This window comes from Varanus komodoensis, unplaced genomic scaffold (genome assembly GCF_004798865.1).
Source record: "Varanus komodoensis strain SLA01 unplaced genomic scaffold, ASM479886v1 scaffold29_1, whole genome shotgun sequence".
NCBI lineage: Eukaryota > Metazoa > Chordata > Lepidosauria > Squamata > Varanidae > Varanus > Varanus komodoensis.
In genome coordinates, this window is record NW_025335759.1 from 11,025,214 (window position 1) to 11,051,200 (window position 25,987).

Consider the following 25,987-nt stretch of genomic DNA (forward strand, 5'->3'; position numbering starts at 1 on the left):
TCCACGCCAGGCAACGGCGCAGCAAGATGGCGGCGCCGGAGACGGAGGTGGCGGCGGCGGGTCCCGGGACCGGCCCAGAGCAGGTAGCGGCCGTAGAGCCCCTTCTCCCATCTCCCCCCCTCATGGGGGCTGCCCTTCAGCGGCACCCCTTCTCTGAGGGCAGTTACTCCGCACGTCACCTCCGTTTTGCCCCTACCCGCCGGGGGCACTTTCCCTCTTGCCCCAGCCCCTCCCTGCCCGTCGGTCACGTGACACCCACCTCTTGCCCCGGTTTTCCGGCCGTGGCCGCCGGCCGCCCCGATCTCCCTTCCCCAGGGGCATTCCCCTCTCGTAGACTCGTCGCATTCCTTTATTGCCGCCTGAATTTTTCAGGATTGCTCCGGGTGGGCTTGGGGAGGGGGCAAAACGAGGCCGGAGCTCCCCGTTACCTTCCCGGCCCGAACAACGACCCTGTGAGGAAGGCTGGGCTAAGAGATATTCCAGAGGGCTGCCATACCACTAACCAAACTACCCCAGGGTGAGTTAAGTAACCTGAATCGAGATGTCTTCCTTTGTATTCCATCTTTTTCGAGAAGTTCAAGGCAGCGGGTTTTCTTCTTGCTTCTCACGCCTGCCCAGCTTTTATCTTCACAACAGGCAAGCGAGTCGGGTGGGCTCAGGGGAGCCAGTGGCTGGTGCAAGGGTACTTGGGGAGCTTCATGGCTGAATGGGGGCTTGTGGTTGGGGCCCCCAGCCCTAGCCTGGCTCAGTAATCACTACTTTACTCCGTATGGGGGGCATCTTGCCCTACTTTCAGCCATGCAGCTGCACCTGCTGGATGAGAAAGTTGCGTGACAGTCTGGCCCACCCCAGGGTACTTGAGTCTTCCATATAAGCGGAAGGCCTCAGGTGGTTAAAGGGGCTTTTACCACAGGTCAGGGGTTGCTGTGTGAATGAGTTCTGGGCTTGACCTGAGGCTGCAGAGGGAGCAGCTTCACACTCAGGAATCACCTGGACATGAGTCCCACACTCTCTGTGTTACACCATCCTGGCTGGAGAGCTGCTGCTCCCTCAGGTGTGTCTGCCTCCCACTCTCTTTGGGTGCACCTTTTCCTCCTATTCGTTGCTCTGTCTTCTTCCCCATTGGCTCAACACCAAAGAAATGTGGGCTTCTCTCTGCCTCCATTTAGATAGCTGGTCTGATTCCTCAGATGTATGCCAGTGAATTCTCCTCCTGTTACTTTCCCACTGTTTGTGCTTTTCTCCCTTATAAAAATGGAGGGACTATCTCCTAAATGGTTCTCTTAGGGTTTGCCGGCTATCCTTAATGGCATTCCCTTCTGTGTGTGTGTCTGCCCCATCTCCTTCTGGCCTGGTGCCGTCTTTTTCTCTACCAGTCTTTCACCTTTCCTCCAAGATTAGTCTTTGCTGCTTCCCCTTCCCAACCACTCTTTCGGAATATCCTTGTAGCAACTCCCTCCTTAAATTAACAGGTGTCATTCTGCACTACTTTCCCTTTCGCTTCTAGGCTGGTGAGTGGCCTCATATTCCCCATTGTTACTGCCAGCTTTAGAGCTTCCCTTCACAGAGAACTATCTTTTTTCTTTATTCTGGGAAATCAGCCTTTGACTTCCTTACCTAGGAAACTGGTTTTCTTCCTCCTCTAATCCACCCACATGAAATTTCCCTTTTGGACAGCTGCCCATTCTGCCTTCATTCTTTCCCAGCAGTCTTTTTTTTTTCTTGTGTGTGTGTGTGTGTGTATGCATAGTTTTTCATCTGCTGAATGAATGCGTCCCCCTTCAACTCATTAGAACTCCATTTTTTTTGTTGCAGAACTGCAATCTTGTTTTGCAGATAGTGCCCACTTTTCTTTGTAAAGAGATTCTTGCCCCTCCTGGCATGTGGCTTGTTCTGTAAGATGCTCATGTAACTCAATTTTGGTTAGATCCAAAATGAAAGCTGTAAGGAACAATGAACAGCTGCTTGGATTCTTTGAGCCTAAGGCAGTTGCCCATAATGGATGCTGCCTACTGTGGGTCTGCTCTTAACAGACTTTGATTGGTCCTGCACTGGGGAGGATAATTTTGTCCTGTCTCAGCATTGGCGGGGGGGGGGGGGTTAAATTGATGGGGGAGTCTGTCCTTTGTATCTCTGGATGAGTTGGTGTTCTGAGCACTTCCTCTCTTTCGAACATTAGTGGCTTCCTTTGAGGGTGGGAAATTACTTCTCTTTTGATCTCTGAAAGTTACTCATTTGAGGTATGTTTTCTGGTATAAACCAGATGTGTGTGCCATTGCTATCAGATGTTTAAGCAGCAGTGTTTATCCTGCTGGTTGTTGCTGCTTACGGCAGGGGAGGGGCAGAGGGGATTACCTTTCTGCACCTGTTTTCTCCGCCCTTTGCAGGAAAACCACTCATGCATTGCCTGTTTAATCTTTTGCCTGTCATCTGTCTCTTAAAACCACTGCAGCCTTTTAGATCTGTTCTCACATTGGGATTCCCCTGGGACATTTATTACCTGGTCCCTTCATGATACTTCCCTTTGGTTCCTTGCTTATCACTTCTGTTTTTTTCCACAGTGGCCTAGCATCCCTTCTCTTTAGAGGTTTTAAATACTGTAGTTTTGCATAGTAATATTTTAATCCAGATCTGAAGCCTTAATTTTCCCAACAGCCTTGAATTCAAATGATAGCACACTCATTTTTTGACATTCTTTCTTGAGAAAAGAATTGAGGGCCTGGAATTCTGAGCTGAATTTTGATATTCAGGTGTATTATGTAAGTGAATTTGCTCATTCAAATATTCATTTCGTGGGCTTACTTATCTGACCCCATGTGCCTGTTGGGAGTGATTGGAAACATCAGTTGAATTTCTTATCTGTAAAATTGACTTGATAGTGATGAGGTACTTCAACCTTATTCTTGACAAATCTGAGCAATGTAATGTAGCTAATTCAGGTATTCCCTTCCTCAAATCAGTGCTATTTATGAAAGTAACACAACAAGTTATTTTTCCTAGGTGGTTGAGAAACTTTGCAAATATTATCCTGGTAACCCAAGGCTAGTAAACAGTCTTGGTTCACACATCATAGCTTAAACAGCACAATTAGCTGGGGCCCATGCAGGAGTGATCCTACTGACTACTTACCATCTCCCACTTCATTTCTGGGGTTGTTCGTCCTCTCACATGAATTTGGAATGCTAGGTTGTTGCGGGGTGTGTGTGTGGGGGGGGGGATCCAGATTTTAACCTGTAGTTAGTTGTTGGGTTGAAATTCTGGGATATTGCCTCCTCATCAACCCAGAATTTTCATGTCACAACAAACAACTTGGGAACAAAAGCTGAAATTAAGTGATTGATGGATGAAAAGTAGCCCACTTGCTCGCTCCCAATAACCCATCAGGTTGGTTTTGTGCAAATTGGGTCATTGTACCCAGATTTAGAAAAAGTTCTAGACACAGACGTTTTCTATAAGATTGGATGTTAATAAACAGTGGGTTTTGTATTCAGCCTGGTGCTGAGGTATATTCATGAAGATCTAAGCAAACTGCAAATATTTCAGTAAGGGAACGCTCCAGACTGCATCAATGGGAATGAAATGGCAATGAGATTTGTTCTAAGAAAGTACGAAATACAGCATCCTACATTCACGTAGAAATGTAGGTGACCCAAATTGAAGAGGTCTGGAATGGCTGTGACTTTTTTGGAAGGGAAGTCGGGGTCATTTCATGGCTGTCTTAGTGGAAATGTCCATTATGTGCTGTTGCAGTAGAAAACCAAGTGTGTTAGAAATTGTTAGGAAGGAGATGGAGAACAAAGTGGTCAAGTATCATCAGTGCCTTAATCTAAAACCTCAGCAAAGCCACGTTTGGCATATTGCCCACAGTTCCAGTTCTCTCATTTCGAAAGGGGTGTTGCTGAAATACAAGAGATGCAGCAAAGAGGAGTCAAAGTGATCGCACGGCCAGCACCGGCTCTGTATGAGAAAAGTTGGCAATTCATGCCTGTTTAATGTTGGAAAAAACCTGTGGTGGCAAGAATGAGAGAGGCTGACTATTAATAGTTTGGGGAAGGCAGAGAGCCAGCATGGCGTAGTGGTTAAGAAGGCGGGACTGGGACTGCTGGCTGGGGGTGATTCCCCCCCCATACACATAAATAGATGGACGGATGGATTTATAGTGAATTTCATGAAAATAAAAACCCTAGAAACATGGCTGGAGATGTGGGGAGATGTGTGAATTTCATGAAAATAAAAACCCTAGAAACATCCAGGGACCTGAGGGTGCCCTGAAGCGACCTTTTGTAACCTAATGGCCTCCAGAAGTCCTGGGCTTCACCTCCCATCAACCCAAGCCAACGTGGACAATAGGAATTGTAGGAGTCGACCAAACCATCTAGGAAGGCTGGTCTAAAGTCCAGCAAGGGCGTCTTGTGTCGTCCCGTTGACCTGCCCTGGCTTTTTAGTAACCAGGGACTTTGAGCCTCTCTGTTGCTTATGCTAAGTTGCTCCTACTGATCTCCATCTTCCCGTTTTTCTCCCAACTTGTAAAGCAAGTGACCAGCAATGGAACTGCAGGGGGAGGCGAAGGGGTCGTCGAAACCCAGCAACAGAACCAGCCCCAGCAGCAAGCGCCAAATGCCTGGCAAGTCATCAAAGGAGTCTTGTTCAGGTGAGATCTTGATGGGCTCTCGCCTTGTCAGTTCGTGCTGCATGCGTGTATCATCCTTCATTTGTCCTTGAATTAACTCCTGATTTTGCATTTGCATGTCGTGGGTCATGTTTCTGTACTTTGTGAAAAGAGCAGCCACTCGCTGCCTTGTGCACTTGGAGAAATAAAAAGTGGCATTTCTGCGGAGCCTTGGTGCACTCATGGCGTGTTCCAGATATGACCTTGCTGATCCTTCCAAAAGCTGTGTGCCCGTATCGCAGCTGGCAGTGGCAGGCTGAGGGAGTCGCTGCTAAGAAACCCAGCAGTTTCACGGCGCAGGTGGAATTTGAATTTGGCTTCCACTTCCCCAAACTTGGTCTGTTGGCTGCTATGCTAAACGACCTGCCGAAAGCCTGCTTCTCCCAGGCAGCAGGTGCTGAACTTGTATCCGAACACGTGAAGCTCATTTGCCTGAACGTCAATTTGCCACGCAAGAATAAAGATGTTAAAAACTCCGTAAATTTTAAAGCCTTAGGGAAAAGTGATTTCCTCCCATTTTAGGTGTATTTATGTGGGTGGGAATGTTGGGATGAATTGAAATATATGCACAGCTTTCTTTATTACCAACCCTTACCTTAAACTGAGTTGTAGATGGCTCTTTCCAGATATGCATCTGGGGCACTTCAGAGGTGTGGGAAGGTAGCGCACAGGCTATGCTGAGCCCTGAGTTCTGCTTTCTCCTCCCATCCCACTTACCGGAATGGTTCCTTTTCCCCCTGTCTGAAATTGAGTTCCCAGCCTGAGAGAGGCAGCCAGCAAAATTCTTTTTGTGCCAGTTGGGAGTGAAATAAAAGCTCAGAGTTGCAGCTCTGGGGTTGGAGCTTTGTTTTAGATCTGGGAATCCACAGTGTACTCTGGCCTGACAGCGGATGTCTTGGGACCATGGGATCATTCTCTTAGTTGGGAAATAGAATTGTATGCTCTGGCATATTTAGGAAAAGTGTACAATGCTCCTGCCAGTGCATATTCAAAAATAAAACCCATTCTGTTTAGTGGAACTTAATTTCTTGCCTAAACAACCTCATTCTGCACATTGTGATTGAGTTAAACCTCATCCAAAAAAGTAATTCACTGCAAAAGAGAACATTTTGTAGGAGGATTCGCCCCCACCATGTTCTTCCAAACTTCTCTTATCTTTTCCATTGGAAAAGTGGGTGGGGAGGAATTGGCGCCCTGCACCCTTTTCCCACTTCCCCCTCATCTTTCACCCACACCACTCAAAGAACAGAAAGCTTGCCTGGCAGGGAGGAGACTAGCCTGGAACTTTGGTCTCCACATCTGATTTTCTTAGTACCGACCCCTTAAATGGAGCTTGGCATCTTGGTAGATTGGTTGACAGGTGGCAGGTAATGAGGCTATGGAAAGGAACATATATGCTTTGGCATATGCACCGTGAGAAGTCACAGTGGGGGTGCCACCAAACCCCAATTTAAAGGGAGGATTAAGAGACGCAAAATATATTTCTTGCATAGTGCAGTCCAGAGCCCCTGTTGAGAAATTCAGGACCTGCAGCCCTTGAGTGGAATGTGACTGCATGAAGAACGAACTCTTTTCTTAGAATCCAAGTAGTACACCAGTGCCGTCCCTCTTTCGTGTTGTTTTATTGGCAGCATAAATTCTGAAGCAGTGGGACTTTGGCACGCTGCACTGAATTAATATTTTCCTGTGCAGCAGCGTGTCATCTTTTGGATGAGCATGACCTGTTGCAAATCAGGGTAGGGGTAGGCAGGAGATTCCTGAGGTTTTCCTAGCTTTTATTGGCCTGTTATTTCATGAAAAACTGTTGTTGGCCAGTATCAATAATTCCTCAGCAGGAAATACCTTCTCTCACACAACCCCCCCTCTACTTTCCAGAAGCCAAACAGGTTTGGATTTTGTTTCCAACAAAATTCTGAGGGCACTGAATGGTTCACAGTACACTTTTGTATCATTTTATTACAGTGCATCTCTGAGAAAGTCCGTGCTCAGAGGGTTAATTTTTTAAAGCCTCTTGTGGTCGGGCTCTTGTGTGTCCTGTGCAGGCTTGCCCTGGTGCAGGTTGCTGGTTCTTCTCCTTGTGGTCCTGCCAGACTTCCCTCTTCTGGGAGTTTTTGTGGGACGGTGGTGAGCTTGGCAATGCCTCCTCCAAATCTGTTGCTTCGCCCTCAGCAGTCAGTGCCTTGCTTCTTATGGGAGGGGCTTCCTTTACTTCTAAAGAAAAAGTGGAATAGGGCAGCCTGCTCCAACTTGGTGCCTTCCCAAGGAGCTGGACTACAAATCCCATCACGCTGGCGGGAGACTGCAAATTGTGGTCCAAGCCATTGAGACCATCGGTAGCCCATGTGGTATAGTGGTTAAGAGTGCAGAACCAGGACTCAGGTGAGCTGCAACTTATTTTAATCGTTAAATTATTTGTATAGGATTTTAAATTTTTAGCCAAGATGCACCGGAGGTTTTTAAATAATTTTTTGTTGTTATATTGTTACTTATTCATGTATTTTGTTTCTGTTGTGAGTCACTCCAAGGCTTCGTTGTGATGAGGGTGGCATAAAAATGTTTTAAATAAATAAATAAATTTGGATTCTAGTCGCTGCTCAGTGAACTGGGTGACTTTGGGCCAGTCACAGACTCTCAGCCCAGCCTTCCTCACAGGGTTGTTGTGGCGGGGAGAAGATGGCGAGCAGGAGAAGGAAAATGATATCAGCTGCTCTGCGTTCTTTAAAAAGAAAAAGGCGGGGTATAAATCTAATAAATAAAAATATGCGGTTGGTGACTGTAGCCAGCCACGTGGTGATGAGGCTGCGCCTTCCTGCTGATGCAGAACTGCCGCCCTCAGCAGAGCGCTTTCAGCTGTGTGCATGCAAGCCGTTGCATCTCCACTGGAAGAGGTTGCTTTGGTTGCGGCAGCTGCTCGTCGCACAACTGACTATTTAAAGCATTTTGAGCTTTTAAACATACGTAAGACATCCCAGGTTCCTACACAGCATACAGACTTGTTGCACCCTCTCTCCCACCTTCAGATTACGTTCATTTGAATGAGAGGAAATTGGAGAGGAAAGAAAGAAAGGTGTTTATGTGGGGAAAAAGACATATCACTGTGCAGAAGCAGGTATCCTATATGGAGTCTTAAAATGACATGGGGTGTGACTGTAATTATATATTTACTTGGGATCACATTTCACAGTGTCCTGTGGTACGTGCTTCCCCTGCATTTCAAGAGAGAGACTCTTCCATGCTGCAGTGCCTCGCATGTGGTGGCTCCCTGGTGTGCTCGCAGTTTATCCAGGGTGGGCTTGTTTGCTCCCAGTTTTTGAGGTGTGTGGGTTTCTGCGGCGGGGGGTGCCTGTTGGTTCTCCAGTCCAGCTGGCCACCTTCTGTTGTGATAGGATGGAGTCATGCGGAACGGTATGAAGGCAAAGCTGCCGCTGGTACTGGGCCAGTCATCACAGGCTTCAGCTGCAGAGGGCAGATGAAGGTCCAGGACGATGGGTAGGACAGTCAGCTTTCCAGTGAGCAAATAAAGCAACATTATCTCAGGGACAGGGTCACCTTCTCCTCATTTAACCGTCTCCACCCCACTACTTGCCCAGCAACACAAGACCGACGGGGCAACAGAAATATTCAGAGGTGCTGACCACTCTCACCCGCTTAGAATGATCTCTGAAGGTGACCTGACAGGAGACCAGAATTTCTGCTTCCAAAGCCTTTGCTGTACTGTTCTTGGAGCTGCATCAGCAAAAGCTTTTGGCACCCATGCAGCGCCAGTCAAGCGGCAAACTTTTGAGCGATTAGAACTATTAAACATTTCAATTTATTAATGCAAATCAGATTGGAACACGGTCAGCTTTGGAGCGTCCTCTCCCAAGAAATGGGCTAGTGCGGCAGTATTTTCAGAATTGCGAGTGTACAAAAATCATTGTGATCTTTACTTGGCGAGGGGCCCCTTGCAAATGGATCCAGAGCATCACTTTGAAGTTAAATTAATAATCCATCTCGCACTGGGTTGAGAAATTTCCCGATGATTGGGGCCCATTTTAAGCAGGGAGGCCTTAATCACAAAGCAGCTTAAATCATTCCCTTCTTTTAGATCACCCAGTTATTCGTAAGCACTGCTAGTATTGTTAGCAGCCAAAGAAAGTGTGTGTGTACATCACTCTGCAGGCATTACTGGCCCTCCTACTCGGACATGTCTTGCTTAGTCACCAACAGGTTGAAATGAACTATCAAGGAACCACACTTTTGTAAAAGTTCCCTGTCAGATCACCTAATTCTTTCTTAACAAGTGGTGCTGTGTGATTCTGATGCAAAAATGATTTAGCTAATTAACTCTGGCTTTAAGCTGGCTGGCTGGTTCAACCTGTGGACTGAAAACCCCCCACCAAGGTGTTTGGGAGGAGGAACCTTGAATAAAGGTGACCTTGTCTCTGGAGTGTGATTTTCAAAGGAAGAGATACTGGTCATTGTCAGAGAACAGAAAGGCGTTTGTATTTTTCATCAGTTTTGTGAAGCAGGCGACACTTGCAGGCCCTGCTGTGTTTGTGGGTCTAGCCGATGATTCATGAAGTCACGGAAGCTGACAGCACTGTGATTTTGTCTTCCCAGTGGGCTTGTTCTCTCCAGCCATGATTTTAAACACGCTAGTCTGTTAATGTGGGAAGAGATGTGCGAATTCTTTCCAGTGCCAGCAGTGCTGATGTTTACAAGGTTAGGAGTGAGGAGCCAGGCCTGTGAAACCTGTGTTTCCTGAAGCAAGTGTCCTTGAGAAATACAGTAAGCCTCCTTTACAAAGCAAGGGACCTGCTTCAATTGATTCCTCCCCCACCCCCAAAAATCTTTGGTTAAAGTTTTAGATGATTAACCACACTGATATATTAATTGGAACATCAGAGGTCCACAAATATGGTTGCATAAGGATGACTAGGGCTTGAATTCCGCTTGCCTCTTGCCTCTTTCTTCACACCCCTAACACACTTTGCTGCTGAAGCGGATTCCTTCCATAGCCACTACCAACTTGCCTTGGAGTGCCATTTTGACTCTGTACCTAATGAGCACTCAGGCTCCTAAGGCATCGCAACACCTGCCCTTCCGTCCGTCCGTCCTTCCTTCCTTCCTTCCCTCCTTCCTTCCTTCCTTCAGAGTATTCGTATGCCTTCCCATCGCATAGCCTCAGGACAGCTTACGTAAATAAGAAAAAATAAAATAAAACATAATACAAATAAAATCCAGATCCACCCTGGCTGCAGATCAAAACCTATATAGCGGATGTTAAAAGTTATTAAAATATTGTTGAAATAAAAAGGTCTTAGCCTGGCGTTGAAAAACAAAATAACGACAGTGCCAGGCAGACCTCTCTGGGGAGCGCATTCCATAGGCGGGGCGCCACCACAGAGAAGGCCCTCCTCCGGGTACTTTGCCTCCTAATGTCTCTCCCGGAGGGCTCCCGGAGGAGGGCCTCTGCTGCCGATCTCGGGACGGGAGGGCAAATACGGAGGAAGGTGTTCCTTCAGGTATCCAGGTCCCAAGCGGTTTATACACTCTCCCACAAAGGAAGCCTCAGAGAAGAGACCCAAGGCAGTGGGTCGGCAGGCACGGAGCATGAAGGCTGGAGCTCAAATCCCCACTGGGTTGTGACGTTCCGTCCCTGACTGTCTGTGAGCCACTTGCAGCCTAACATTCCTCGCAGAGTGGATGAGTGAGAATAAAGGCAGGGCAGGGCGGAGAATGAAATTATCCTGAGTTCCTTGGAGAAGTGGGAGAGAAATAATCACGACTATAAATGATGGTGATCCATTATCAGGCTGTTTGTAAACCAGGAGCTGAAGCAGGTAATGGCGGCACCGATTTGGAGGCAACTGGAATGCAGCCACAAGTTCCCAGTTTTATGGCTTGATATCCTTTTGTGGTGCGGGGGGGCGGGGGGTAGCGGCAGTAGTTACTGTGTGTATATATGTTTTACACACAATATAATTCCATGCCTGCATAAATTGAGTACCCCTGCATTTGTCGTAGAGGCGGCAGCAGCAGCGATACGTATCAAGAGGTGTGATACTGGTGTGGTACAGACACTGCATTCAGTTCTGTTGATGGTATTGCTCCGCCTTCCTCCCCAGAGGATATTGCAAAAGCTAAGCTGGCCCCAGGATGAATGGTGGCGGGAGGTCTAGCAGTCTGGCAGAAAAGACACTGATAAGGTTGGGTAGGAGCGGGGTGAGCTTAAGTCAGAACTGGGAAGGTGGCGAGTCTAAAGATCTTTAAATAGTAGCATTGGAAAAGGACAATAATGCCAGTGGGGGCAACCCCTGCTCGGTACGGGGCTCCGAGTCAAAGCATCTTATGTTTCCCAGTTCTTGTATTCGCCAGTTGCAGGCAGAAAGAATCCGCTGAGCAGCGATGACGACAGCCAGGTGCATCTTGTCTGTCTCTCCCTTTCTCTTGAAGTCTTTTAGGAGGGACCAAATGGCTGTCTCCGGTAACAGGAATGACCAAATTCTGGAGTTGGGGGTGGGTGAGGGGGTCCCTTCTGCAGCTAGTCAGCCAAGAGTGACTGGTATGCCTCCATCCACTCATTAACCACAATTATTTTAAAGTGCTTTATTGAAAGTATTTAGTCATTTTATGAGTTGATCTGTAGCTGAAGTGCTTAGGGTGAGATACATAATAAATAAAAAGCAAATGCCATAAACTTAGTGATAAAACTAGAGGTAAGACACATCAAAAGACCCGTTTTAAAAGTAGCAACAATAATTCAACATACATTTAAGAAGATGGCTGAGCTGCAAATCCATGGAGATGGTTTTCAAATGCAGCATTAAACATGCCCGTAAATATACTGCAAGTTACATTTACGTGGCGCTCTAGGATCTTTAAAGTGATCCCGCATCATGTGTCGTCGGTGTGGTCCCTGCAGCAGCCCTGGGATGGCACCGGTGCTGCCCCAGATGGAGGGGGAACCGGCAGCACCGTCCCTGCGTCGAAGAGGCGACATCTGAGCCAGGGACTTCTGGCCCAAACTGTCCTTTCCTCACCACTAAGATTCAGCCGCTGTATTGCATGGCACAGGCTCTGGACCTTCCAGAATAATTTTCTCTTCCTTTTGAGTAAAATGCTGCTTTGCTTGAGCCAGCTAGAATTGCCCCCTGGGCTGCATCCCTGTTGCTTCAGAACACCTGTTTGCACAGGAGCCAGGTTCCACTTCAGGTGAGTTTCAAGGCCTCATCCTAATGTCAGGCAAGGCTTCCAAAAAGGGAAGGGCCAAAAATGCATGGATCTTTCCTTTTAAAGCTCTTCCTGCCTGCAACGGTGTCTTTGGAGAGGCATTTCAACCCTTTGGAATAGGGAGAGCCCTGCAGCCATGTTGGGAAACTTCCCAGCGATCAGCAGTTGGAGTGGGGCCAGGAGACCGTAGTGTCCCAAGAGTCCATTTGAGTCCCAGGCGTGAGGTTTTACACCCTGCTTGCATTTCCTCCTAACGCAGAGGTGAGCAGAAGGTAAAGCACCAGGTAGAACCTGTTGGCCAGTTAGTATTTCTGCAGGTGAATGTGTGCTTGCATTGGGAGGGGACGTTTCGGTGGGCCGGCTAGCGCAAAGAATGCAAGATTAGACGGACCTTGGCCCGACGGACCTTGGCCCGATCTCGCAGTTCACTCCCAGCCATGTAACGCAGATTAGTGAAGCTGTAACTTTAGCGTGAGCCCAGGGTTCTAGTTGTAAAACAACAACACCATGCAAGTCTCGGGTCTGCCCTTCACTGTCGCAATCAGAAGCACCTGCACCTGGCCAGTGTTCAGGAGTTGAGGAAAAAAGCCAATGAGCTCAAGAACGGGAGGCTCTTCAGAGAGGGGCTCCAGCCTTATAGGCCGCTTCTTCCCCTTCCACTCTTCAGAGGAGACCTGCGCACCATTTTCTTTAAAATGGATCATCCTAGTAGGTCCCTGTTGGCCGCTTGACATTTCAGAGGGCGATCGGGTGTGGGGTGTGAGGTTGGAGGAAGAGGCCAAGTGATTCGCGTTACGCAGGTGTGCAGTGGATCATGGAAAAAGCCTTTTATGGAATGGCCTAAAAAAGGTAGCAAAGCAATCATTCTGTTACAGTGCAACTTCCGAAAGTCACAGTCACTGTTAAGACATTTCAGAATCCCATGCCAGTGTCTGAAACTTGTGGCTTTTGCAGAGATGTCTGGGGGTGGCAGAAGATGCAGTCTGGAAACCCACGTGTAACAATGGCCGTGCTTGTTGGCCTCTTGTAGGGGATGGAAGCCCAGGAAGGTCAGGGTCAGAACGGGGGTGGGGGGGGTGTTTGCACACTTCTGGCTCCAGGCAGCTGCTGCTTCCATCCATAGCTCTCCCCCCCGCCCCCCGGGGTTTCCCCACCACTTCTTCCAACTCTTTTTCTGCCTGCTGAAAAGCCGTTAAGGAGCAAGACAGAATAGCTGCGAAAGGTCTTCCGAGTGGCAGCTCTGGGCATGCCCCAGGTCTCGCCCCGCTCACAGCAGGCTTTCCTGAGGCAGGCCTCTGGCAGGTGGCAGATGTGTGCTCTCCCGGCCACCCTTGCCGCTCGTCGCAGTCCGCGGAGCACCAGCTCTGCTTCTCCTGCTTCTGTTTCAGCCGGGGGAAAGGGCTGGTGCCTGGCCGAGGGCTTCAGGACTGCGACTGGGAGGAAACAGCCGGCATGCCATGGGTTCTCGGTGCTGCCTCTCTCTTGGACGATGCAGGAGAGCTGTCCTTGTGTGCTCAGCTCTCCCTTTCCACCTGCCTGTGTGTCAGGAAGTGTCTGAGTGGTGCTTGGCACTGGTGGCACACGGCTAACTCCTCCACTGGGGAGGAGGGGGCCCGTGAGCTGGGGAGGGGTCACGGACGCCGGTTGCGCAGCCCCTTGCTCTGCGCAACATGCAGCCCCAAGAACGAGGGAATTGCCAGCCAGGGCCTGGCTAGGTTTGTGATGCCTGATAACCCTGGTCTTCCAGAAGCTTGTCTTGTTTGATCAAGAGCCTGTTTGGAAATTCCCTGTTCAGGAGCTGCCTCTGGAAGGAGGGGCTGATTTTAACTGTTCCGAGCATTAATTCCCTCCTTTTCTCTGCCCCAATGCCCAGGATTTTTATCATCTGGGCCATCAGCAGTTGGTTCCGTCGTGGGCCGGCACCACAGGATCAGACGACCGCTGGTGGGACACCGAGAGCGCCAAGCCGAAATCTCTTTCCTAAAGACACTTTAATGGTAAGCACAACAGGAATGGGGGTCCCCTGGCCCAGGGGTTGCAAAGGGGCATAACTCAGTACTACAACCTCTTACATGGAGTTAGAAACATGCACCTGTTCTCCGTATTTCATTTCTGCCTGGCTGAACCAAATTCTGCATCAAGAAAAAGCAGAATTGTGTAGCCCTTCTAGATTGTGGAAGCTGAGCAGATTCCTTTTGTGCCATGAATTCTGCCAGTTTTATTTTGAGTTCACATTCATTACCCTTTGACGGTCTTATTCAGCTACTCAAAATTCCAAAATTTCAACATGCATCACCAACATGCTTTGACGCATGATTTTGCAACCATGAGGACTAGAAACTTGCCTTTTTTATGAAGTGAAAGTCTTGATTCCTGGGAATTTTAACTTCTGTGCCAACCTCCACAATCTACATTTTTTCTTGCACTTTTGAGAAATTTTCGTAAATCCATAGCCCCAGTGATTAAAAAAAAAAAAATAGAAAAACCTGTCTTATATGCGTCTTCCAGTGTTGGGTAGCCAGCCTCAAATAAAACTCCTTTCTTCTCACTGCAGGATCTTCACGTCTATATATCAGAGCATGAGCACTTTACAGATTTCAATGCTACCTCGGCATTGTTTTGGGAGCAAAGAGATCTTGTGTACGGCGACTGGACAAGCGGCAAGAATTCCGACGGGTGCTATGAGCACTATGCAGAGCTGGATATCCCTGAGGTGCGCAAGCAGCCCCTGCTGTCAGCCGCTCTCTCTCCAGCTGTGCTTGCACCAGGTCCCTCACTTTCTGCAGTGGGCTTCCCACCTGCCGCAGGTGTTGGGGACACTTGGGGCACGTCTGGCCCCCCCCAGCCTTCCTCGCGTCCTTCCCTGAGACAGCCACATTGCCCTCGTAATTTGGTGGTGCAGCAGGAAGGAGTAGCTTCCTTTTGAAAGCCAGATGTGGGGCTTTGCCACTGAAGGGCGGCGGCAAAGCGAGAAGGAAGTAAAGCGAATCCTTGCCTGTCCGCAGCTGGGTTTGGAGGCAAACTGCCCCTCCTTGGCTGCCAGAGGCCACTGTTCTTCCTTGTGGCTGCTTCCTCCTCTTCCCCGCCGATCAGCCATGCTGGGGCACAGGGCAGCGCCCCCCACATTGGAAAATTGCCGCCCATGACCTGCAGCCCCCAGGAGGCAGACCCCTGGAGAGAAAGGTTGCCTGGGGAGGGGGCTTCCCCTTCCTCCATATTTCTGCACCTTTGGAGGAGACCACTGTGGGGGGCAGGCTGGAGCGAGCCGGACCCTCCGTGCTCAGTGCTGATGTGGAAGCTGCCCGCAGTCACGGTTCTCTCCGGATGCAGATGGGGTTGTCACTGTCCGTCCGCATCTCCGGTACAAGACCCGCCTGGCCTTTTTCGGGTGGGGAGCAGAGCTGCTAGATGGGGGCAGCCTTGAGTCTGGGGCCCCTCGGAAGAGAAGCAAGCAGGCCGGGACAGTTCTGTGAGGACTGTCTGCTCCCCCAGCTTTGAAAGTGCCTGGCACCCAGATCAGGCTCTGAGGGAAGAGGCTGGAGACCGTGGCCTCGCTTGGGGGAACCACGCCAGGCATTCCTGCAGGTGGCCCGGCGGGGCCGGCGCCAGCATCCTCTGCCACTGCATCGCACCTCGCCATGTGGGGCGGCACGGTGGCCTTAACAAAATTCAAGAGGGTAACGAGGTGGCGGCATAGGCGAGTGGGTACGTGTGTGTCATTTCAGAGCGTTCAGCACAATGGTTCCATCTACATCCACGTGTATTTTACGAAGAGTGGCTTCCATCCTGATCCGAAGCAGAAGAATCTGTACAGGCGACTAGCGACAGTCCACACCTCACGAAGTGAGCCCTTGTCCAGACCTCCTGCTTCCTTCTTCTGGGAGGCCACGGTCACTGGTTGGGGGGGGGGGGGAGATGTCTGCACGTGTCCCAGAAGGGAGGAGGGAATGGCGGCATCTAGATACCGGCTTTCTTGTCCTTTCCTGCTTCCTGCCCCCTCACCGCCCTCCAGGAAGTCTGCCCTCTCTTTTCCCTGTACCTCCCCTTCCTTGCGAGAAGGCAGATGTGGTTGGGGGCCTTGAGTGTTTTGCAGGTCAGCAACCCGCATCAGTGTGGCAAGGACGCTTCCCTGCACTAAATGTGCTGATAGGAAAGTTGCACTTCTGCGTGTGTGTGTGTGTGTCAAAGTGTGTGCTGGGGGGGGGGTCCCTGCAGGGTACTGCAGCCAATCACAGTCCCTCCACATGTCTTCACTGGGATTTATGGAAGGCTCTTTCCCCCAGGGTCCAGTGTGGTTATGAACATGTGCGTTGCTTGTCGGTCTGCTTTTGTCGCGTGCCCTTTGCAAAACGATGCCTCTGGCGGCAAAGGGGAGCCTGTGCAGGCCCCGCAGGCTTCACGATGCTCTGCACATCTGGGAAGGTCCTAGCGGGATCTTTCTTGTCGGCCATCGAGTTAACATCTTTGGGAAAGTTGCAGGGGCCTCACGGGCTTCCACCTGAGCCACGTGTGCCTGTGTGCGTAGGGTTAACCTTCAGGGAGGGGATTCGCACCCATGCGCAAGGCCCTCTGTCCCTGCTGGAGGGTGGCCATCTGCCGACCCCGGTCTTCTTGCAAACCCAAGAACTAACTAGTCAGCACTGTATGTATGCCTTGCCCCGCCTAGTTTCTCCGCCAAAAAGTCTATTTTTCTGTCCTTGGAATTTAAGCACGTTTGCTTATCCTGGCTTAATTTCAGCATTTTGGAGAATGACGCTGTGCCTCAGTGATGCAGCAGGTTCCTTAGAGAGTTGCAACCAGCCCGAGTAAATAGGACCAGCTTCAGACTCAGCTCCTGGCATCTCCGGATAAGGCTGCCCAAACCCATGCCTCAGTCCTTGGACAGCCGCTGCTGCCAGTCAGTGTCAACGGTCTTGGGCTTAGGTGGAGCAAGAGTCTCAACTTCCAGTCTTCCTAAAATCGCACCCTGGATTCCTTGCCAGCGGCCTAGAGCAAAGGGGGATGGGGAGAGCCAGACAAAGCCTCGCTCTGTATGTATTCAAGGATCACAAGAAGCTTGGGCTTTTTCTTGCCTCCTTGTTCCTTATTCCTTTAGGAGGGGTTGACTCTCCCCTTTTGATATCCATCGCAGTCATAGGCTCTAGAAACCTGAGTTGTATACAAGGTGCTTGTGATTTTTGGGCTGCCAGACTCCCTGCAGCCCAGCTTTGTCTGCTATAGTACACTGCCTTTTGCTTACCTGTCTTTCCCATGTCTCCTTTGCAGTGATAAATAAGTACAAACGCCGGCGTTTCCAGAAAACCAAGAATCTGCTGACAGGGGAGACGGAAGCAGACCCAGAAATGATAAAAGTAACAGTTGCTTGTTTCTTTTGGGCCACACTCTGCATACTTCTCCCTCCTGTTCTTTTGCCAGCAAGGTCACAGTTTTGCCCTTCAGAGTGGGAACAGCCCCAGGGGCTTCTGGTTAGCGCCGCTTCCTACCTGTGCGCCCTGTCCTCATAATTCAGCTTTCCCGATCGTAACATTGGCAGCCCAGGGTTCTCTGGCAGAGCTGAGCCTCTGATAAATTGACATTGGCGGGCAATCGCAGGACTTAATGTTGCAAAACGATTTCTGCCAGTCCTTTTAGTTCCTCGCTTCATAATATACTGAAACCTTCTATTCCCCCACCTCTTTCTTCTGAAGGGCAGTGGGGAATTCCATGAACCCTTTTATTTATAGAGCTGGAAAGATTATATGGGGCGGGGTGAGAGGAAAGAAAATCTTATTAAGTGACATCACTAAAAGCAATAGTTTTACTTCAAGCTTTTTTCTGGGAAGCAGCCTTTATACACAGAGGGTTTGGGGCATGTGGAAGCCAGGGTGGGGGCTCGGAGCCCTGCTTTTGGGCTGCTCAACCGGATCTGGCCAGCCCCCATCGGAAACAAGATACTGAACTAGATGGAGTCTCTGCTGATCTGCCTGATGCTCTGAAAGGAGATTGTGGGGGGTGGGGGGCAAACCTAAGGTGCTTCTGTCTGTGTACCATTCAGACAGAAGCACCTTCCTCGTTCTGTGTACATATGAGAATGCAAGTGAGAGAGAGAGAGGCCGTTACTCGAGACACACTTCTCACGTTCTGTTGACATTGTACCTCCTGGGAGTGTGTGTTAACTCAGCCGCCATCACTGAAATCTGTTGTGAATCCAGTAAACCCTGGAGCCCTCCCTCCATGGCTGGATTGTCCCTGAGGGCCTTGCTGAGCGCCTGGCTGCATGAGGCTAGCCAGAGGCCATTGCCAAGCACATTGGCTTTTTCTGCAAGCCCATGACTTCTGACAGAGCTATAATTAGAGTGCATCTCCCTTGCCATCTCTGAAGATGTTGCAGGCCAGCTCAGCAAGCGGGAAAGGAGCCGCCTCTTCCAACAGCAGAGGGTCCAAACTGCATCGCAAGCCTTTGCAGCGGTTGTGTCTCGTGCGCCCGATTCGGAATGCCTGCCGCTGCAGGTCCGATTCACACAGGCCTCGCCTGTGCTTTGCTCTTCCCCTCATTAAGACTTCGCTTGCACAGTGTTTGCAAGCAAACAGCAGCTGGCCAGCTTCGCGAAATCTCAGTTGCCATTTTGAAAGAGAAAATCCCCGTTGACCCGCCCATGGCTGAGGCCTGGAGTACGAGGAGACGTGACCCAAAGGTTGTGCCCTGGGGCAACAATGAAAGATTCCTGGGAGTTCCCAAGGAGGCTGCCTGGCCTGTCTGCATGATGTAATTGCTGCACCCTCACCTCCTTCCTGTCAGCCTCTGCGCAGACGGACAGTTAGAAACAGAGCGAGTCAGAAGGGGTCTCCCGGGCCATCTAGTCTGACCCCGGCTGCAGCTGGCTCTGCTCACGACATGTCCACCATGTGCGTGTCCAGCCTGTCCTTGAACCCCTCACTGATGGGGCCTCAACCGCCTCCCTCAGTTCTGCTGAGACTTTGCAGCTACTGCAGCAGGATCCTGCAGTCACTCTCCTGTCTGGAGAGACAGATGCAGGTGCTCGCTTGGCTCCCAAACTTACTGGGTGCATTTGAGTCTGGCATGAGGGGCACCATGGCCACCCCCCTGGACTCTTTAGGCAAATTTGTTTGTTTATTTATCTATTTAAAACATTTATATCCTGTCCTACACGAGAAAAACGTCCCAGGATGGCTTACAATATTATAACAATTAAACAACAACAAATAGCAAAAATTATAACAATTAGTAGCAACAAATAACCACCATTAACAGCAAAAACATGATATTGTTAAAAATCCAAATCCAAATCAACAACAAAAGCAAAGACAAAAACAAAAAATGACTATGGATATTAAAACCAATTAAAATTTCTAATTGTTAAAATGACGGGAAAATAAAAAGGTTTTCATCAGGCACCGAAAAGAATTATAAAGTCGGCGCCAGGCAGACCTCTTAGGGGACTGCATTCCATAGCCTGGGCGCCACTGCAGAGAAGGCCCTCCCCCAGGCAGACACCCTCCGTCCCCCCTTCAGAGAGGGTTCCCGGAGCAAGGCCTCTCCTGCCAATCTTAAGGGGCATGAGAGGATGTAGGGAAGGAGGTGATAATACACAGACACCCAGAGCAGCCTGTTAGCCACTTTTGGACTCTTTGCGAAGAACACCCTTCTCCGAGAGGGGTGGAACAGCCCCAGCGCTCTTCTCGGCGCCCTCCATGGGTGTTGGACTGCACCTCCCATAATCCTCCAGCCGTAGCAGAGGACCTGTGCCTGGCTCTCTGGGACCACGAGATAATGGGTGAGGTGTTCGTGACATCAAGGAAGGACTTGGGTATCAGAAACCAAGCTTCTAAAAGCGGCACGCACCTGATCGGTCTGTGGGACACGCTCGGTTGCACCCCCTAGCATCCCAACCAGAACTTAACCAAATCCGAAGAAAGGCTGTACAAACCTTCCTCAGCCAGTAGGGGGCAGAGTAACTCGATGGGTGGGTCCTCTCTGCCTCCCACGTGCCATGTAATAGGCTGAGGGTCTTTGGAGAACTTGGGGGTTTGGTTGCACTTCTGAAAATGCCTCAGCTCAAGTACCTCCAGAGGGTTCCTGCACTTGGACAGTGAGGACGAGGGGGAAGACTCGCCACTCTCGTGGTGTTCAGCCTTTATCAGTGACGCCAGTGACTCGCTGCTTTTACTTTAATTTTGCTTCTGTGGCATCTCAGTAAATTACTCGAATCCATTTAACAGTGTAACAGGATCCAGGGATTAATGTCAGAGCTAGCAGCTCCTTTAGGGGGCTTCCCATTGTATCCCTGCATAAAGTTCAGCTCTGAGTTTGTGTCCTCCTAGGCTGAGAACAGCCTATGCAGAGGCTTTCTATGAAGGGGCCCAATCTTTAATCTTTCATGTGCTTAAAAGTCCACTTCAGGGGGTGTAGGAATGGTGTGTAGCTCCCTGTTAAATTCCAAAGTGCTTTGGTTATCAGGAGGAATATCTCCGCACTTTGAGCATTCGAGTCATTCCCACGGAGCGTTCCTCTTTGCTTAACTCACTGAGATGTCACTTCCTTTGCAAGTTGCCGGAACAGCCTTAAGTTAGGGGTTGCCCTCTCCTTTTCCTTCCACAAAAAGAGAGTGAAAGAGAGACTCAGGCGTTGTGCTTTTGTTGCAGAGAGCAGAAGACTTTGGCCCCGTGGAAGTCATCTCGCACTGGCACCCGAACCTCACCATCAACATTGTGGATGACCACACACCCTGGGTAAAGGGCAGCGTCCCTCCACCTCTGGACCAATGTAAGGGCCGTGCACAGCGGCCTCCTTGGGCTGCCTGGGCAGCAGGGCAGGCGGGAGATGAGCCTCCCGGCACTGGTAGCCTCAGATCCTTGTTCCCCCCCCCCCCCCCCCCGGCGTACGTTTGGGCTGCAGCTTTCTTGGCTACCCAAAGACGCATGTGGCATTTCATAGCCCCCGTGTGCAGTGCTGTTTGTCGAGCAGGGAGACCCTCAGCTAAAGCACAGAACGCAGGAACAGAGCAAGTCGGAAGGGGCCTCCCGGGCCATCTAGTCTGGAACAGCAGCCTGCCCAGGCAGCCTGCGCCACTTAACGTAAAGCCACTGAGAAGCAGCAAAAAAGTTTCTTCCCACGAAAAGACGCCCTTCCGACGCATGTGCACAGCCCCGTTTTGGGCCTTGGCACATCAGCTGGAGGATTTCGGTAGAGATTTCAAACGGAGAATCTCCGTTTTCCTCCCAGTGCTACACACACACACACACACACACCCCTGCCCACACACACCCTGCATCACCCAGATACACCAGGAAGGATGTAAGATTTAATGTGTCTTGTTAAACCCAACATGTTCTTTTCATACATGCCCAAGCCCTCTCCCAGTCAAAACCAGAACATTCCTTGAGAAGTTAAAATGCCTAACTATGCAGCCCATATTGTGAATTCCAGAAAATTCCATCAAGACTATCTCAGTGTATCAATTGCACCCAAGAAAGCAACTGGTTCTCGTTGTTTGTTTTTCTGTGATGCGTTGGGAGGGGCAGCCTGTGGCGCTTCAGAAAGCTGAGGGAGCCTCTGACCTGTGTCTGGCCGGGTTCCTTCTCCTCCTGTGCTCTGCCGTGCCGCAGCAGCAGCAGCCTGGTCCAGCCTGGCGCACTGTGTACATCCCTTGGGCTGTTTTGTTGTAGATGTGAAATTCGACGCGGTGAGTGGCGACTACTACCCGATCCTATACTTCAACGATTACTGGAACTTGCAGAAGGACTACTTCCCCATCAACGAGTCCGTGGAGCGCCTGCCCTTCCGCCTGTCCTTCTGCCCGCTCTCGCTGTGGCGGTGGCAGCTGTACGCGGCCCAGAGTACCAAGTCCCCCTGGAACTTCTTTGGGGAGGACTTTTATGAACAGTCGGACGAAGAGCAAGACTCGGTGAAGGTAAGCGGGGCGGCACTGGCGGTGCTCTTAAGGCCATGGGGTTCCACTCCTCTTGGTTCCATAAATAGCAGGTAGTTAAGATGGGAGTAATTAATAGGCTTACAGCAACTGAGAGGACCGGAAAGGCAGATTTTGAGAGAGGGAGCCTTGCTTAGCCATGCGATGGAAAATGAGCCGCAGATCCATAGACGGGCCGTGCCTCTGCTAGGATAAAGGTATTGCTCATCTAGGCAAGAGCATCTTATGGCGAACTCTTCTTACATCAAGTTGGGTTATTTATGTAACAGCTGTTTTTCTGCTTGAAAGTATATGAAGAGACCGGCAACATTAAAACTGCCAAGACATTAAAGCGCTCAGCATCAAACCCCTAAATCAGCGTGAGCAATGTATGACTGCAGCTGAAAGTTCAAACTGCACTGCAACCATGAGGGCTAGAAACCCTGCCAAAAATAAAAAATAAAAACAGACTTTGGACATTCTGAAAAGTTCCTGGCCTGTCAAATATATTCTTCACTGCTCTGGCGTGCTTACAAGTTTGTCAATTTTTGGATTACCCTGGAAATATCTGGCCCTTACACCCCTCCCTCTGTTTTCTTCTAGGTTGCTCTGTTGGAAACGAATCCATACTTGCTCGCTCTGACTATTGTGGTTTCCATTGTACATAGCATTTTTGAATTTCTCGCTTTCAAAAATGGTAGGTCCCAACGTCTTCGTTGTTCTCCTCTCAGCCCTGCTTCCCTCTTCCCTCTCCCATAACTTGAGGCCCAAAGGTAGTGGGGAAGCAAGTGCACCTTCTTAAGTTCCACGCTCTGGAAACAGGACCACCGTGACGCTACAAACGGACCAATTCCTCGTGGTTATGTGGCTTTAGTACCAAGCCGTAGTTGGCCAAGCGCAAACCCGGCCAGTGGGAATCCCATCAGGCGTGCCGTGAATCTAGGCGAAGTGAGAGTCTTCTCTCAGGTTTGTTTCCTCCTCTCTAGATATTCAGTTCTGGAACAGCAGGCAGTCTCTAGAGGGACTCTCGGTCCGGTCCGTATTCTTCGGGGTGTTCCAGTCACTTGTGGTTCTTCTTTACATCCTGGACAACGAAACCAACTTTGTGGTGCAAGTCAGTGTCTTCATTGGGCTCCTCATTGACCTTTGGAAGATCACCAAGGTCATGGACGTCAGGGTAAGTGCTCGTGGCCCCCCCCCCACTTGCCCCAGAATCTCAACTTGCCAGAGCAATCACGATACAAGAACCTGGGCAGGACGCGCACGGCAACGGCTCCTGCAGCTCAGTGTCCAGAAGAGGGCTGGAAAGGCCACCGTCTATCCTGTCTGGGCTCCTCTCCCCTTTCAGCGTGTGAGCTGGCTTGTTTGCTTTGAGCCAGCCCGACTGTGTCGCTCGAGCACCGCCTTGTCCTGGTGCCTCACTCTTTCTCTCTCTCTCTCTCTCTGTTCACTCTAATAAACAGCTGGACCGGGAAAACAAGGTTGCCGGGATCTTCCCACGCTTAACATTCAAAGACAAGTCAACATACATAGAGACATCTACCAAAGTCTACGATGATGTGAGTTTAGGGTCTCCTCTGGCGGGGGAGCCAAGAGGCCTGTTGACATACTGCAACTGGGGGCGCTTTTCCTGATGGCAGTTTGCAAAAACTGGTGCACCGTTTAGATCCCAGTGCATTCCCGAGGAACCCGGAGTGGCGGGGACTGTGAATCGTGGCCCCTCAAAAACCCTCCCCCAAGAGTGGGATTCCCAGTTAGCACCTGCTGAGCTAGGGGGCCTGCACAATTCCTCCACTTCCCGCCCCCCAGAATGGAACTGACTCCTTCGCATCCGTTTCCCTGCCAGATGGCTTTCCGGTATCTCTCTTGGATCCTCTTCCCGCTACTGGGCTGCTACGCCGTGTACAGCCTCCTGTACCTGGAGCACAAGGGCTGGTACTCCTGGGTCCTCAGCATGCTCTACGGGTTCCTGCTGACCTTTGGTGAGTGGCCGGGGCGGCCCCAGAGCAGTCCTGGGCAGAACGAGCCGCCGCAGCTGCCTAAAGAGGCACTTTGCTCTGGAGGGGGCTCGCGAGCCGCAGCCCGAATTGCCTCTGCATTCCGGGCCTGTTGCGGGCGTTGCGGGCTGGCCTCTGTGGAAACTGGACGCGAGCCCAGAAGGGCCACCGCTGGGATCCAGCCCCCCTCTTCTCCCTCGCAAGCAGCCCTTGGGGGGAGCAGCAGCTGGTTTGCCTTCATTCGTCAGGCATTGATTCAGAACTTGAGTTGAGACGGCAAGGAAGGAGAAAGCAGGGTGCCGCCTGGGGGTGGGTGACCCCCAACGCGGGTTGACCCCCAGCCGCATGGTCTCAAGCCTTTCTCTGTTCTGCCTGCCCCCTCCAGGGTTCATCACCATGACGCCCCAGCTGTTCATCAACTACAAGCTGAAGTCGGTCGCTCACCTGCCATGGCGGATGCTCACCTACAAAGCCCTCAACACCTTCATCGACGACCTCTTTGCCTTCGTCATCAAGATGCCCATGATGTACAGGATAGGATGCCTTCGAGATGGTAACTCCTTCTCCTTGTGCCCCTGGTCTGTGTTCTTCCCGCTCCCCTGCCCCAGAGACGAGGGCAGCCCTCCTCAGCCCCAAACAGGGAGCCCTCCGAGCTGAAGCGCTCCTCCGTCCCCGCCTGCCCAGAGTCTGCTCCACTGTAACGCATGGCGTCTCTCCCTCTCCCGCAGATGTCGTGTTCTTCATTTACCTCTACCAGCGCTGGATCTACCGAGTGGATCCGACCCGCGTCAACGAGTTCGGGATCAGTGGGGAGGAGCAGGGATCTCGGACGACGACGCAGAGCGCGGCCCAGGAGGATGGCCATCCCGCAGTGCCCGCCAGCAGCAGCGCGCCCAGGGCGATCTCAGAGGGCCCGGCCAACGGCGCCCCTGCGGCAGTGACAGAGCGGGCGGCCCGCAGCACTCCGGCGGCTGGCTCGGCAGGCGTGCCAGACGGCGTCCTGGAAACAGCCCTGCCGAAAACGGCAGAGGAGAAGAAGAAAGATTAACCTGCTCTAACTGTTATTTTTTAAAATCCCTAACTTGACACTCTCACTGTTGGATAATGGACAGAAGGCAAATGGGTGGGGGCAGGCGTTGCTTCGGCCCTCCAGGGTCCAAAGCGTTCTATTTTATATTCCAGTCAACTCGTGGGGGCAGCCAGGGGGGCATGGGAGTCCCAGGATGAGGGAAAAGAGACCACCGGAGATGTTGGTGGCGTTCGGTGTGACATGTTGTATCCATGGGAGAGAAACCTCACCCCACTCACCCCTCCGTCAGTCTCTATGTTAAACGCAAAACTCAAACCAGTAATCATTGTGACCTTCATTCCATTGTGCGGGTATTTAGGACATTGTTATTAAGGAGTTTCCCTCCGAGTTGTGTCTCCGTTTCATAAAGAGAGCTGATTATCAGAACAAAATGAAACAGAAAATACCGTTTCTCATCGTTACATCCTAATACAGACTCTGGATTTAATAAATTCATATGGGTGTTTAAGTTAAGAACCACAACCTAGCCCTCTGTTGCGTCTTCCTCCGTTTTTTACCAGGTCCGGGGGAACGATTTACTGCTCGTGCGGTCTGTGTGCGTGTGTCGATGCGCCACAGTTCTGTGGGATGCAGAAGAATCGCATCAGGCACAGGTTTGGGTTTTGAGGCGACTCCCACCCCTAAGGTTTTCGTCATGGCATTACTTTAAGCGTGCATTGCCTGAGGTTAGCTCCTTTTGCCAGCCTGGACACCCTTTTCGACAATTTCTGTAGTTACTGGGTTGTGGAAAAAACGATTCTGCATCCTTTCTTCAGCACGGCTCAGTTTAGTAAAGTTCCATAGCAACTCCTTGAACGGCGGGCTGAGCACGCGTGCCATCCTGGAAGTTCTGAAAGCAGCTCGAAACCAGGCTGATCCAGGATGCTCTGGCCTGATCCAGGAACGAGCGTTCGCACGATTTCCGGGGTTGCTTTTCTGACGGCTCGCTTTTTCTTGGGCGGGCACTGGGCCCTGCTGGCACCAGCGGGTGCGCGGCAGAGCCCTGGATGCGGCCCTGTGTGTTTCCTTGCTACCTCGACCTTGGGGATCCTTTAGCATTAATTTTAGAAAAGGCGCGATCCACCTCAGCACAATTAACTTGTCTCTTCCAACTCTAAAATGACTTTTT

General features: G+C 50.7%; 1 protein-coding gene across 1 annotated transcript; it reads left to right on the plus strand.

The window, feature by feature from the left end:
- On the plus strand, positions 1-25,341 carry CLPTM1 (CLPTM1 regulator of GABA type A receptor forward trafficking). The gene is made up of 14 exons (XM_044434827.1): positions 1-83; positions 4,533-4,651; positions 13,758-13,881; positions 14,439-14,597; positions 15,610-15,727; positions 17,150-17,235; positions 20,528-20,648; positions 21,551-21,795; positions 22,396-22,489; positions 22,779-22,969; positions 23,256-23,351; positions 23,639-23,774; positions 24,175-24,342; positions 24,518-25,341. The coding sequence occupies exons 1-14, from the start codon at positions 27-29 to the stop codon at positions 24,835-24,837; spliced, it is 2,034 nt and encodes a 677-aa protein (XP_044290762.1). The 5' UTR covers positions 1-26; the 3' UTR covers positions 24,838-25,341.
- The last annotated feature ends 646 nt before the right edge of the window (positions 25,342-25,987 follow it).

Bases quoted from the DNA above. Each gene is read 5' to 3' on its own strand.
- CLPTM1 (XM_044434827.1), top strand. From the start codon at position 27: ATGGCGGCGCCGGAGACGGAGGTGGCGGCGGCGGGTCCCGGGACCGGC. The intron at 15,728-17,149 runs GTGAGCCCTTGT...TCTCCTTTGCAG, and splicing joins GACAGTCCACACCTCACGAA to TGATAAATAAGTACAAACGC. The intron at 22,490-22,778 runs GTAGGTCCCAAC...CCTCCTCTCTAG, and splicing joins ATTTCTCGCTTTCAAAAATG to ATATTCAGTTCTGGAACAGC.